At 38.2% G+C, this 14,083-nt stretch overlaps 1 protein-coding gene across 1 annotated transcript in view; it reads right to left on the bottom strand.

Moving 5' to 3' along the window:
* CACNA1D (calcium voltage-gated channel subunit alpha1 D) overlaps positions 1-14,083 on the bottom strand; it is a gene marked incomplete at both ends in the record, with an annotated part of 169,678 nt that overhangs the window by 65,811 nt on the left and 89,784 nt on the right. Inside the window, 6 exons of the mRNA XM_082289118.1 lie at positions 331-538; positions 684-909; positions 1,481-1,641; positions 3,178-3,204; positions 3,863-3,950; positions 12,632-12,801. Coding sequence (XP_082145244.1) covers positions 331-538; positions 684-909; positions 1,481-1,641; positions 3,178-3,204; positions 3,863-3,950; positions 12,632-12,801 — 880 coding nt within the window. The remainder of the gene's footprint in view (positions 1-330; positions 539-683; positions 910-1,480; positions 1,642-3,177; positions 3,205-3,862; positions 3,951-12,631; positions 12,802-14,083) is intronic.

Genomic DNA, 14,083 nt, shown 5'->3' with positions numbered 1-14,083 from the left:
GCTGAACTTTTACACAGCTAATGAAGATAAAGAAAATAATTCAATCAAAATAACACTCCACCTCTTTTTCTAGCCATGTGTTTGATGGACAAAGGAGATTTAACTCTGTGAAGTAACATGACAGCTATGTTGCATAGATAGATCAAATCAGATATGAAACAAATGGTCCAAATGGGGCAAATTACCAGAGTACTGAATTTAATGAGCAGGATGCTACTTAAAGTAAACTGAATAAATAGTATTCATGATTTTATTTTCAGGCAACACGATCACTTAAACAGTTTTTTTGATCAAAGGTAAAATGTCTCATACGGGATGAAAGAAAGTTACCTGGAATACAGTTAAAAGGGCTTGTGGAAAATTATCGAAGGTGCTCCGTTTTGTTTGAGTTTCATCAAAATTAAATTTGCCTCCAAACAGCTGCATTCCAAGCAACGAGAAGATTATGATGAAGAGGAAAAGCAGAAGCAACAGTGAAGCAATGGACTTCATTGAGTTTAACAAGGATGCTACCAAGTTGCTCAGGGATGCCCAGTGCCTATAAATTAAAATGCGTGTGTTAACACACACCAAAAAAAAACCCAAACAAAACAGTAAAAGAGCAGTGCATGATGAAGTATTACAAAACAATTGCTGATCACTCTTCAGCTATCCTTAGAATTAGCAGTATCAGATAATCTTACCTGGTTACTTTAAAAATACGCAGGAGACGAACACAGCGAAACACTGAAATTCCAAGGGGTGACATAATTTCCAACTCCACCAAAATGGTTTCAACAATGCCACCACAAACAACGAAGCAATCAAAGCGGTTAAAGAGAGAAACAAAATAAGCCTGTAGGCCCAAGCTGTACATCTTTACTAACATTTCACAGGTGAATAAAGCCAGAAGAACTTTATTTGCGATATCTGGAACAAAATATTAAAGAAAAAAGATTCTGAATTGCCTCATAGATTCCATTTTTATTTTAACATATTAGCACTATACTTTCTATATGAGTTTGCAGCTTTTTGCTTAAAAAGGAAGTACTGCTTTTTTTATGTTGGACTGTAGTTGATGCTTAAGTGGCAAAAGTTATGCAAGGAGGTAAAGCTTCCTGCCAGCTATAAACTATTCATCTTTCCAATCTGTTGTGCAGTTCACGGTTCCTCAGCTCACAGCTTGAGTCCACACTGTAACTTAAGCAACCAGCCCACAGCAAGCTCTGCTGTGCCAGTTCCCACTTCCTCCTCATCTTTCAAGCACGGTTTCATGATAAAAGTACAGGTATTTACAATTTAGCATTGTCAGGTCTGTATTACCAAGCTGTGTTACAGCTGTGGAAATCAAAGACCACATTCAGTTGTTTCTTGTATCTCCCTTTGGCTGGGCTGAATATCCTTCAGACAGCAAACAACAAAATGGCAAAGTACAAAAGTAGCCACTGATAGAGCGCAACTATCCATAGTCAAGACCAGGACAAATAATTTTTGACTGTACCTTGGATCTGGGTCAGCCAGTCAGGTTGATTGTAATGCTCTGATGAGATAGTTAATGTGTTCAAAAAGACCAAGACAATAACAAGCCAATAAAATGTGACAGATTTTACTGCAGCCCTACATTTTCTTCTGTTAAATCGGTTCCAGCGACGCCAGCGTCGACTGAAAGTTCAAATAAAAATATATTTATTATTATATGGAAAACACATGAACTTAAGGAGTTTCTTCTGTGTAGAAAACAGTGTAAGTGTGTATGTGTGAGCAGGTGTATTTTCATAAATATGTGTATAATACTTAATAGCTGTGTAAATCATTACCAGTTGCAGATTAGGGACTGCTAACGTGTTATTCCTTTTTTTCATATTTCCTTATAGATTTCTAAATGTAAACCACAACATTTGGAGACTCAAATTGCCTGTGACATAATTAGATTAAGCTGCATTTAACATTTCATTGAGTTGCAAAATATATCTATCTTTCCAAGGCCCCATACACTTAATAGCAATAAAGAAAAGTCAATGAATCAACTCAGAATTCAAATTAAATTCAGTGTGAAAATGTAAGCTTTGAGTTAAACCACAAAGAGAATTCTGGCAGGATTAAACAGAATAGGAATGCTGAGGTCATCTTTTAGAAACCTACCCTATGCCATCAGAAATCTTCCTCAGTAACTCCTAGAGATTTCTACTGATGTACCCTGAAATTGTGTCAGTGGGCAAATGTCTGTGAAATAAATAAGAGTGACAAGTCGAGGCTCTGCCTAGTTATGTGTTGGATTCACAAGTGAGGATATATCTTTGGACTCATAAAACTAGATTTCTCTGCTTCACTTCTGGGAACTGTGTTCAAGCATTAACTGAGTTTTCGTTATGCACCTTAAATTTGTCCTTGCAATAATGGAAATTAATACTGGTTTAGGTATCAGTACAAAGATGTTTCAAACCTTTGCAGTATTCCAGCCATATAAAGGAAAAATATCCTGTGTTGACCTAAATCAACGTGGTATTCAAGAACATTCTTATCTTGCCAATCCCCTGCTACAAGGGCTGTGCCCATGGCCATCAGCAGGATGGCTCACTCCCTGGGTAGGTTAAACTGACATTTTTTTTACACTTACAGAACATCCTATCATTGAATTCCATGAGACAAGAATAATAATGTTGGGTTATTTCTACTTATAAGATTCACAAGCAGGCTCAAACTGTATAACTCCAAGCTTTCTGAAGCCAATGGGGCCATTTTTTTGTTTTCCCAAAAAGGATGTGTAGAACCAGTGACAATAAAGTACAGCTAACTGGTACACATATGAATGTGTATGAATAACATAGGCATATGTAAACAGACCACAGAAATAAAACAAAAAAATTAAAAGGAGAATAGCAGTAAATTTCTCCATTAGATTGATACAAGTAAAGGCATGCTCCCAAAGATTAACTTGTATTTTGACTTGTAGTGCAGCAGGTAGGCGAGCTTGCAAAGAAAAGCATTTTCTATTTTGATCCAAAGGCATTTTGACATTAAAGTCAAAACAATATCCTTGATAAGTTATGGGCTGACTTACTTTGTGCTCAAACACACAGTACTGACATTGCAGAGCAACATTCCAGAAGCTGGAGCGAGGATCAGCCCAGAAGAGTGAGAACTGGACCGAGCTTTTGCATTTACCTTAGAATGTGATTATAAGGGGAAAATACTGACCTGAACTTGGATTTTGAGATGGTTTGACTAGAAGAAAAGGAAAATACATTTTTAAGAATGGGGGAAAAGTAATTAACAAATTCATTTTCTTTAGAATTTACCATTGGCATTACATATACACAAAACAAACTTCTATCAAAATGCATAATGAATGCCGAAATTCTTTCGTCTGTTATTTATTCTCTGAAATACCATTTCTAAAGCCTTACAAATTTTCTTAGTGAAAGAAAGGAAATCTCCTTTAAAACTCAGTAAATAAACCTTGAATAAACATGCAGAAGCTGCCTGGAAGTCACGAAAATCTGAGCAAATAAATAGTGAACACCTCGGGTTATAGAAATACTCCCATACATTCAGTTATTGTCTAAAACATACATATTCTCCAGGTCACACACAATCTAACAGAAAATATTTGTTTTTACATGTTATTAGAAATTTCCATTATTTTCTTATAATTATATTTTATAAAAGCTTTTAGGAAAAGCAAGTTGAGTTGAATTGTTTAATATCTTTTTAATCTGAGAATTAGAGCTTTAATACTCTAATAATTGGTCTAATATCAAACTCCTGCAAGTGCCGTACAACGCTTGACTATTTCAAAGCTCTTTTGGCTAAATAAAGAGTGGGGAAAGAACGACCCTTTGAAATGCTGAGATGGGTACTTGACAACCATCTGTGCACTCACCACAAACTCCCACAGCACGCCGGGCTCTCCCCTTCCCCACTGACGTTCTCCGTGTTCACGGACTCGGTCTCGCTGGTGGGCATGCTCGCTGTGGGGAAACACAACTGCCTTAGACTCAGCACCAAGCAAGGCATTGCCCAGCACAGCATCTCCTGGCCTACAGCAAGAATGCCTCCAGGTCTGCTGAGAGCTTGGAAGATCTGAGGAGTCTTAGATGAAGTCAGACACTTCACCAGTCCTCCTCTCCCACCAAAAGGAAGCAAACAGAATTCCGGAGTGAATGGTGGCTTTTGTTTGTTTGTTTGTTTTCAATGATTCTAGGTAATTGCTTACAGTTTACTACAGAATACAAAGTAGAGGAGGTTTGTACAAAGAATATGCTACCCCAGTAAAAAAATTAAGCTGAGATAGATTCTGTGACTTTTCATTTTGAGACATATTCTGCTAACACTTTGGAGGTGCTTTTCAATTGAAGTGCTGTAAACAAGCTCACTGATTCCAAGAAGTATCATCAAACTTCTCCTGAAAGTAGGAACTATCACATCCTGGTCACACTGACCACTCTTTGCTTTTACTGACATTATGAATTATCAAGGCAGGATGCCAGAAAGTAAATGTGCCTGCAAATACTGTGTGAGCAGCAGGCAGGAGTACTGGGAATGGGAAAATGGTACTTCAAAGCATGATGAAAATTACTACTAATAAAAAGGGGACAATTACATTTGCCACACAGTGAATTACTATAAATACAGTGAATGATCACTGAGTAGTTAGCAATTGTAGCTAACGGTTTTTAGACAAAACTCATTTTCAGCTGGGTCATCACCATTTATCTTCAAATCAACTGAAATACAGAGGGAAGACACCTTATGTCAAAAAGTGTTAGGAAATGATGAACAGCCAAAGTTCGCAGTAATTCCTAGGGGAGAGCACTGCTTCCATGTCTGCAAAGCAAGCATGAAAGGAAAACCTCAGGAACAAGAAAAGAGTAAATTAATGTTGCTGGTCTATACAATAGAAATACCATATAGTACGAAACATAAGAGAGGTGGAAGATGCACTGAAATTACTGTAAAACAGCAAGAACAAAAGAAAAACAGAGCATTCTAAAGGTATTCTGGTGTGTACCTTCCACTGTTTTGATGGTTTGCTTGTTTGGTTGGTTTGGTTTGGTTTGTTGAGAAGAGTTTAAGTCAATGTCTGTGCACTGAGAGTACTGAGGGCAGAAGGGCCACACTGCCAAATTCCAATAGGAAAATCTCACTATTTTGGTAGCCTAAAGGATGATATAAATGAGACTTAAGAATCGGGCCCTGAATTTTCTGATTTGTCTACAAATCAGGTGCAAAGTGAGAAGTGCTAGAAACAGTCTCTCTGCACAGCCTCTGTATTGCCTCAACACCAACATGAAGATACAGGGAAGTGGGAAGTGCTGGTTTGGTTTCTGTGCCCATCAATCCCATCCAAGTTGGAGATTGACAGGTTTTTGCAGGCCAGGTGCTCAGCTACCATTTGCAACAGCTGAGAATCTGTCCCCATAAGCAAGTCACTGTTACATGAAATGTTAAACAAAGTGGCATAACAAAGAAAGATCCAAAATGTCCATGCAGGTGTTTGAATAAACAAAGCACTTCAGGCAGTAAGCACAGCAAAACCTTCTTTCACAAGGTTCTTCTGTTCTGATGATCCTTTTAAAATATTACTGTAATTGCTTTATATATTAAAAGTCTCTGGTTAGCACCTGCAAGTGCCTTAATTCTAATATCATGCTTCCCTTCATAGACCAGTTTTAAAATAATGATTTTTGCTCGTCCTGTAAGAACTTCACAGCTTACAGTCAGACTTCAAAAGGAATTTCACTGAAAAGTGAAGAAAAAAACTTTGATGTTCAAATTCAACTACTAAAATTTCAAAGGGTTAAAGAAAAAAAAAACCCACAAAATTATTTCAAACATAGTTTCAGGGCTTCAGAAGTAAGAATTTTGATTTTAAAATGCCAGGGTCTTTTGCAATAAATGCAACGCGTTTCCCTGTGTGGTAAAGAACTGAACTGGTTGCCTTGTGCCAGGTGACTTGAATGGTGTTAGAAAACACAGCAGTACAGTCACCTAAGGATGAACATTTCAGCACTTGCAATGAACAACTGCAAAATATGAGTGCAGAAGTCTTGTTTCACATGCTATTAAGAGCTTCCAGGAAAACACAGCTAGGCCTACTTCCACAATTATTGCATATGTGGAGTGTGTCTCACACTTTTATTTCAAATTTATCAACCCTGCCTTCCCCTGAAAACCAGTGCCTAGAATGCAATTCTTCATAAAGTGTCACTCAGTGTCAGAAAAACTACATTTAATGTAGGCAATGCAAATGCATGTAAATGTAAAGTACTGTAATTTTAACTCAAGTCTACCCAGACTTGATGTGTTAGCCCACAGTAAGAAATACCAGCCCCTTTTGAACAGGATTGTGTGAAGAAAAACAAAGAACAAAGAAAAATATCTTTGTCCCTATTGAAGCGATTGCCAGTTCTGCTAATTACTGAATACATCAGAATGTTACTGTGTTTCAGGCACCACAGGGCTGTTGCTCCATCTCTATTAGTGACTTGCAGGTGCTGTATTACAAACAGAAAAGGAAAAAAAGAACCAATTCACGTTAGAAACTCAGCTGTCATTATCCTGCAACTTATATGTCAAAATTAAAACTTGACAGAAGCACTGAGAAAGGCACCGTGTGGAAGACCAGCTCCAGCAATGCCAGCAAGTCATCAGGTCTTTAGCCAGAAGAAAACAGCAGCACTGCATGTCCACATCCACTCTGCTAATGCAAGCAACCTGACAGGTCTCAAAGAGACTCAATTCCACGGCCACAGCTCCATAAGGGCAGGTGGTGTCCATGAGGCAAACACAGCACACAATGAACTTTTGAGAGATTTATCTCAGCACAGTCAGCACTGAGATCTATAAACTGGCACCCCAGTATTCAAAGGAATATTCATAGGCTGATGTCATTGTCACACTGGTGCATGTTGGGCAGCCTTCTGGTTACACATGCTGAAGGAAAAGTGCTGCAGAAGTGGAGTGATCTGCACAGCTCATCATTATTGGCTACTGCAGAGAATCTTTTTCTCTTTTCTTTATTCACCTTTTGCCCTTATTTCACTGGCATTCTTCTGGAAAGATTATCTAGATTTCTAGATCTAATAATCTCTTCAATTAAGGTAACTGGTTTCAAACAAAAGAATGCTTGCATTAGACAATATAAGCAACCCATACAGCATGCAGCTTAATACTTTCCTGAGTGTATAGAAAACAGGTCAAATACATCAACTACCACATTTTGCTTCTGTGGATAAGAATATAACACGAGAAAAACAATCCATTCTATTCACTAGGTACTCTATGGAGTTTTCAGACTTTGGAGCAGAGATTTCAAACTCCACTCCAGGATGTAACATAACTAATGCACAGTGAAGAGCAAGCCACTGTCTGTCAGCAGTGATGTGTCCTCGCCAGTTGGAGTTAGAAGAAATAAATTCCATAATCCTGAAATACAACAATTCAGTGTCACTGTAGAATCCAGAAGCAGGCTAAATTACTACCTGAATTACTGAATTGTGGTGTCAAGTATTCTTGTTAGAATGTTTTCCTCTAGAATGTATATGATCAAAATTTTAACCTGTTTCAACTTCAACTGTGCATTTTTGATCCATAGGCTGACATCATTGTCACACTGGTGCATGTTGGGCAGCCTTCTGGCTACATGTGCTGAAGGAAAAGTGCTGCAGAAGTGGAGTGATCTGCACAGCTCATCATTATTGGCTACTGCAGAGAATCTTGGCATTATTTTAAATTGGCAAAATTTTAGATCAGTCATTCAAAAAATGTCATCTTCTGTTTTCTAGTAACAGCCAACAAATTCCTCAAACTCCAAAATTTTCCTAATTCTTTCTCAAATTAGTACATGAATTTTCTGAATCCTTTATACCAAATCTTTGAGATAGTCAAAAAGGAAAACAGAGTGAAAAAAACCACAAACCCCCAAAGTGGCAACATTATCATTGCAAATTCATCTCAAATTTTCCTAAGTCTGCTAAATGCCCAGAAAACACTTCAGAAAAAAGTGGCACTATCTCTTCTAACTGTGAAGCTCCTCGGGGTAAATTCACTTTAAGGAGAGTCTGCTTGGAAGATGTTCTGTGTGATAGTGTAGCAAGATATCTTTTTCCATAGTGAAGGTTTAATGTTGTTGTAGATCATTCTTATGGGCTTTCTCTTTTTATAGACAGTCCACGTTAAAGCAATATAAGGTTGGCTGCATAGCAGTGGAAGGAGAGCAAAATAACAGGGTTTTGTTACTGTAGCATCACTGAAACAACCACTTGTACCCTGAAGAATGGCACTGTGAACCTTGGGAATGTTGCATATTCTACAGACATGTTGTTTTTAATGGAAACACAGGTAGAGGGAATACAAAGAAAAATATTTGGGGTGGTATTTCTAATCCAGAGACAGTCTAAGTTTGAACTCCTCAAATCAGCATAATCATCTCATGAACTCAGGAAGAAATAAACTTAGGGCATTAATTTGTACTTTGGAAAAGCCCTACTCCCAAAAGGTGAGCCTGGCCCTGCAAGGAAGAAGAAACCAAGTCAGTGCCCATGAGTCTGGGGTGCCTTTGACTTGCAAGGTCAGGTACAAGTAGTGAGACAGCAGCCACTGCCAGCAGGTGACAGGAGGTTTTCAGCCAGTGCCAGGCTGCTTCCTGACAGACATCAGAACCTGAACCTCCTCATTTAAGGACTACATTGAAATACACAGTTCAAAGTAAAATTGCAACTGTCTTCTTGCAATTTTGATAGAAAAGCTGGTTTGGCACGTGGAGATGCGTGAGCTATCAGACAATATATGTAACAGTTGCACAAATAATTGCAAGCAGGCTCAGTGCTTGTACAAAATGAGTCCACCAGGTCCTAGCAATTTCTGACTTAGAATTCTGTACTCTCTAAAGTAACTGGATGAGAGATTCCCCCCCCCAAGTCTGGGCCGCAATAGTGATTGTTAGGAACAGCAAGAAATCCAGTTGGTCATACAACTTAGTTGCAGGTAGGATTAAAACTAGATCTCCTAACTACTGCAACTGTGCTCATGTCAAAACAGGACATTTGCCAGTATTAAAACAGGCAGATTTGAAAATAACCATCATACTCTAAGCCTCCTGTCCATCTCCAATGTTGGTGGGGAAAATCGAATAAAACAAATTACAGAAACAAAATCATCAATAATAAGAGGAGATACAGCAAAAGCTTGTTGTGTTTTGTTAGATTCCACATCCTAAGTATTAAAAATAAATAGTAAATATTATCATCATGCTGTTCTAAGCTTACACTATGATGCATTACAAAACTTGTGAAACACTTCTATTAATTTCTTCACACCCAAATTCAAAATACATTTTTGATCTGATTTACCTGACTTCTGAAAAAGAAAACCCATTCTTCAACAAGAACAGCCACAGACAAAGACACTTCAGTGGAAATCTGAATGGTTTGAACACTCTGCTTTAGGGAGGTAGAGCAGCACCTCTATTTCAAACATGCACTTCAACCAGCAGGAAGGTCTGCATGCAAAGGGGTTCCATGCCACAGAGGTTTATGCCTTGGTTATAGAAATGCAAACAATCTGTGCTCCCGAAAGCTACCACATCCAATGCAGTATTGGCACAAAAGAAAGTTCAACTGCAAATCCAAACACGTTTTACCATGTTTATTGGAAGAACGGCCAAAGCAGCTAAGTCTGCTTTTCTTCTTGTCTTCCATTAAGTCAGCCAGTGTAAGCCCTGGGGAAGCACATGTAATCCCAGCAGTGACGCGGGAGGTGGCAGCAGTCGCAACGCAAAAAACAAAAACGTGTCCGTACACACAACACAGGCAAGGTTAGGCAAAACAAACTGAAATCACCGGCAGCACAACTGATCACAGCTAAACCCCTCACCTCTCACGGATCCTCACATTTTGAGCTAAATTCGCAGTGCTTTGAAGGCAATGGGAGTTTTTTCATTGACTTCAGGATAATCAGCTATTAGTTCATAATAAAGACTTCCAACTTTCAGTAAGGCATGTTTATAATTCTAGTAATTTAAAGGTATTCTTTTATTCAGCAGCATTGAATACCTGCCCATTATCAGCAACAGCGATGTACAAATACATAGAACCCATAAATAAATGACTTAATGACTTCTCTAGTCAGAAATTTTAAAATGCAGGGGGCGGGGCATTGCAGGAACCTCAACTACAATTTCAAAGGATTATGTGAGAAACTATTAATCACTGACTTAAGCATCTTTTACATCTCTACTTTTGCCTGCCACTGAGATCTTCTGTATCCTAAACCCAGAGCTCTTCTACATCATTGGAGAGCACCATGGTGATCTCCCATCACCATAAATCAGCAGTAATCTTGATCACCCAGAGGTTTAGATACTCCAGGAAGGGACATAGTTGCCTAGAAGCCTGAAAAGTATTATTATTCTGACTGTCTTGGGACCCAGCTCTAACTCATGCTGCCAAGATGGCTCAAGAAAAACATCACCAGTATATTTCAACGAAATTTATTTCCTAATAATATCTCGAATGCCAGGAGGTGGAGCAATTCAGTAACCCTTCCTCCTTTACAGGTTGTTGCAACTAATATTAAAAATGAAATACCAAGCCACATATTTAATGACATGTGCATAAATCCAAGGGTGCTAGGAGATTGCCTATTCACTGGAAATTTCCACTGAAAACATAGATGTCTGCCTGAAATTAAATTCTTGGCATTTCTCTTAAAGCTATTTTAATTATTTTCCTTCTATTTTCACTCTGCAAGTCTTCTACAACCTTTAACTTAGCCTAAAATTATGCCTCAGTTAACAGTTTAGACCTAAAAGTTCTTTCAAATGCAACAACTATGCAAAGTATTTTTTTTAATCTGTATGACCCCAAATCTGTTTAAGGAATGTCAGAGCAAATGGGGATTTTTGCAGCCTGTTAATAAACATCCAATTTGAACAGGACAAAAAAGGTTGTTGGGATTTCACCTGTAAACCAAGTCTGTTGGCACCACAGCTGACAACACAGTCATCCAACACCCTGCAAATTCAGCATCACCTACAATTCTGCCCAGCAGCCTTCTACAAAGTGTATTTACTCCATAAAGTGTGCCATCTTCTACATCTCAGGCTCAGGATTTTCTACTGGTACTCAAGCCCACAGTTTATGTACTCTTTCCACACATTAGTAGTAATAACTAAGTACAATGAACTCTGGCTTTTTTGCTCTGTTCTAGATAAAAATTTTATTCGTGTAACACATCTTCCTATAGACATAAATTATTCCTTTTCAGTGACGCTGGAATCAACACCAACACACAGGTTGCCTTCCAGCCTCTCAGAAAATCACTGTCCTTCCAGTCAGTAGCACAGGTCTACTCCCACACTCTGCTTTTATTGTGAACAAAGGACTAATAAAATTCTGAAACTGAAAACCAAATATTTTTAAAAACTATCTCTGCAATACAGAGATAAGTTTAAAAGTAGATAGCTCAATATCAAACCATGTAATTTTTGTCACTTACTGCACCTTAAAAGTACTATGACTTAAAGGAACAGTTCACAACAAATTAGCAAAACTAGAAGAAAAGCAAGGGTAACAATGTATTATTTCAACACAGAAAATAATACTCTGGGCTGTCTTTGACAAACCATTTGTCCTCATAAATATTCTATGGTATTTAAGTGAAAAAATACCATGGCTATCCAGAGTATAACATTAATAATAAGATGCTATATAACATTAGAATATATGCTGAAATTTGGATTTTAATCTTAGACTTAGTATTAAATCAGTAACCAGATCCTAAAGTTGTGTTCTTATTTATGTACAGCTCTAAAACTTCTCATGAGAATTTTAACTACTACTATGCAAACATGACAAAGAGGCTAAAATAACCTCTGCTAAATTATGACATTACAATACTGCTGTTACTAGAATTTTCTGATATATAGAAAACAATTATAACTTTTAAAGTTGCTATAGTATCACGAAATTAACTTATTCTTTTATCTTAGGACTCGGGTTAGAAGCACAAGAGGGTCACTACAGCATAAATTACCTGTCCATAATACCCTACTGTCAAATAAATACATCATACATGATATTTCTTAGTGTCAAGTGAAAATCCCACAAGATTTCATTTATTGCACACCCAGTTAAGACAACAAAAAATATATTATATTGCTTTCTGAATTTCAAAAAAGAAAGGCGCAGAATGCATTTTTCCTGCTTTAAAAACAACAAAAAAATTCCTCAGTATTAGCACAAGGTTTTTTCTTGACTGTAGCTTTGGCCATATTTTTAAGCTCTTTATAGCATTGTTATTTCCCTTGCATGCACCCACAGGAAAACACATTCTAAGGATTTACAATGACAGTGGCACATGGCTTCTCTGCACTAACTTTTTCCAGAACACAAATAAAGCAAAGTTTATGTCTCAGTAGTGACTGAATGCAGACAGTGATTTATGCATGGACACCCCAAGCAGAATCCTGTTGTAAGACTCCAAATTATCTTCTGTGACTCAGCATCGCCACGTTAACAGACAACTGCTCTGCCAACCAACACCTCTGCAAACTGGGGAAGGGAAAGCACTGGACAGGCTGGGTTCAGTGCAGGGTAACACCCCCAGGAGTCAAACTGTCCCCATAGAAGTAGAGAGGAAAGATACATACTGTTCCTCTTGCCTTCTTCATCAGCCTCTTCATCATTCTCGGGGTCAATGTCTTCTGCCTGAGTAATCCAGTCTAAATATCCCTTCAGATCTTCTTCAAGCTGCTGCTTTTCACGTAGCTTCTGAAAGTCCCCTCGGGCCTTGGCTTTTTCCCTTTCTTTGGAAAATTCTCTATCAAATGCAGATAAAGCAAAAAAAAACCATTGTTTGACAAACTCCCCAGCATTTTGGTCCAAGTCTTGACATTGCAGATTAACACAGTGACATAGAAAATACACTGAAGATTTGAGTGCTGCTTTGAAAACAAGGTAGAGGTGTAAAGAAGTCATGGCAAATCCCTACCTCATTACATCTCAACTTTCAGAGCTTTTATAATTTAATCAAAAATAAAGCAGTATTTTTGACACTTCTCATAAGGGGAGAGTCCATTCCTCCCATTTAGTTACCTGCTCTTCAATACAGATTTTTAAATTGCTTTTATCTACAAATAGAAACTAACTTGCAATAACGAAGTAATTTCACAGTTAAGTTTCAGTGAAAAAAACATTCTGGTAGCTGGTTCTAAAATCCAGTTCATTGGCCATATCCAAACATGCTGCATTCCAGAATTCCACTACTGGGCTCCCCCTCAACTATATCACACACAGACTCCTGAGCTGTTGGAAATCTGGGGGTTTTGCCCTTTTGCTCCCTGCAACACAACCTAGAAGTCCTGTTCTCACAGATCAGAAACAGTTATATAAACTTAATCCTCTATCTCACTGCCCCAATCTCAAGACAATGTATTGGACTGTCTGCCCAGCTTAGTTCATTATTAGGATCAATCCTTGAATTATCTTGCAATGATAATAAAAATAAGGAAATCATGTTCTTTGACAAGGAGATTGGATAAAATGGCCTCCTATGGTCTTTTTCAACCTGAATTACCCCATAAATCTATGACTCCCTGAATGACACACAACACAAGACAATTACCAAGTATATTCTCTCACCACATCTCTCTCACGTGCCAACATTATTCCAACTTTTAATGGGATCCACAGTTAAAAATAAGTAACCCCCTTTTGCTAGAAGGATCAAACACATTCGAATTTACCTGAGTATCAATATGTAGAATTAGGGGCAGGCAAGTATCTTTTGGACTGTATTCCAAGTACATACAATTCAGTATTCAAAGTTAAGCTTGTTCTAACATATTAATCATTGAATGGTTTGGGCAGGGAGGGACCTCATCTCATTCCACCTTCCTGCAGTGGGCAGGGACACCTTGCACTAGCCCAGGTGGCTCCAAGCCCTGTCCAACCTGGCCTTGGACACTTCCAGAGATGGGGCAGCCACAGATCCTTTGGGCAACCTGTGCCAGGGCCTCACCACCCTCACAGGGAAAAATTTCTTCCCAATATCTGATCTAAACTGCCTTCATTAAGTTTTAAGCTGTTTACCCCTTGTCCTA

The sequence above is a fragment of the Coloeus monedula genome (genome assembly GCF_965178545.1).
Source record: "Coloeus monedula genome assembly, chromosome: 11".
In the NCBI taxonomy this organism is placed as follows: Eukaryota; Metazoa; Chordata; class Aves; order Passeriformes; family Corvidae; genus Coloeus; species Coloeus monedula.
This window is presented reverse-complemented; position numbering and strand designations above follow the sequence as displayed.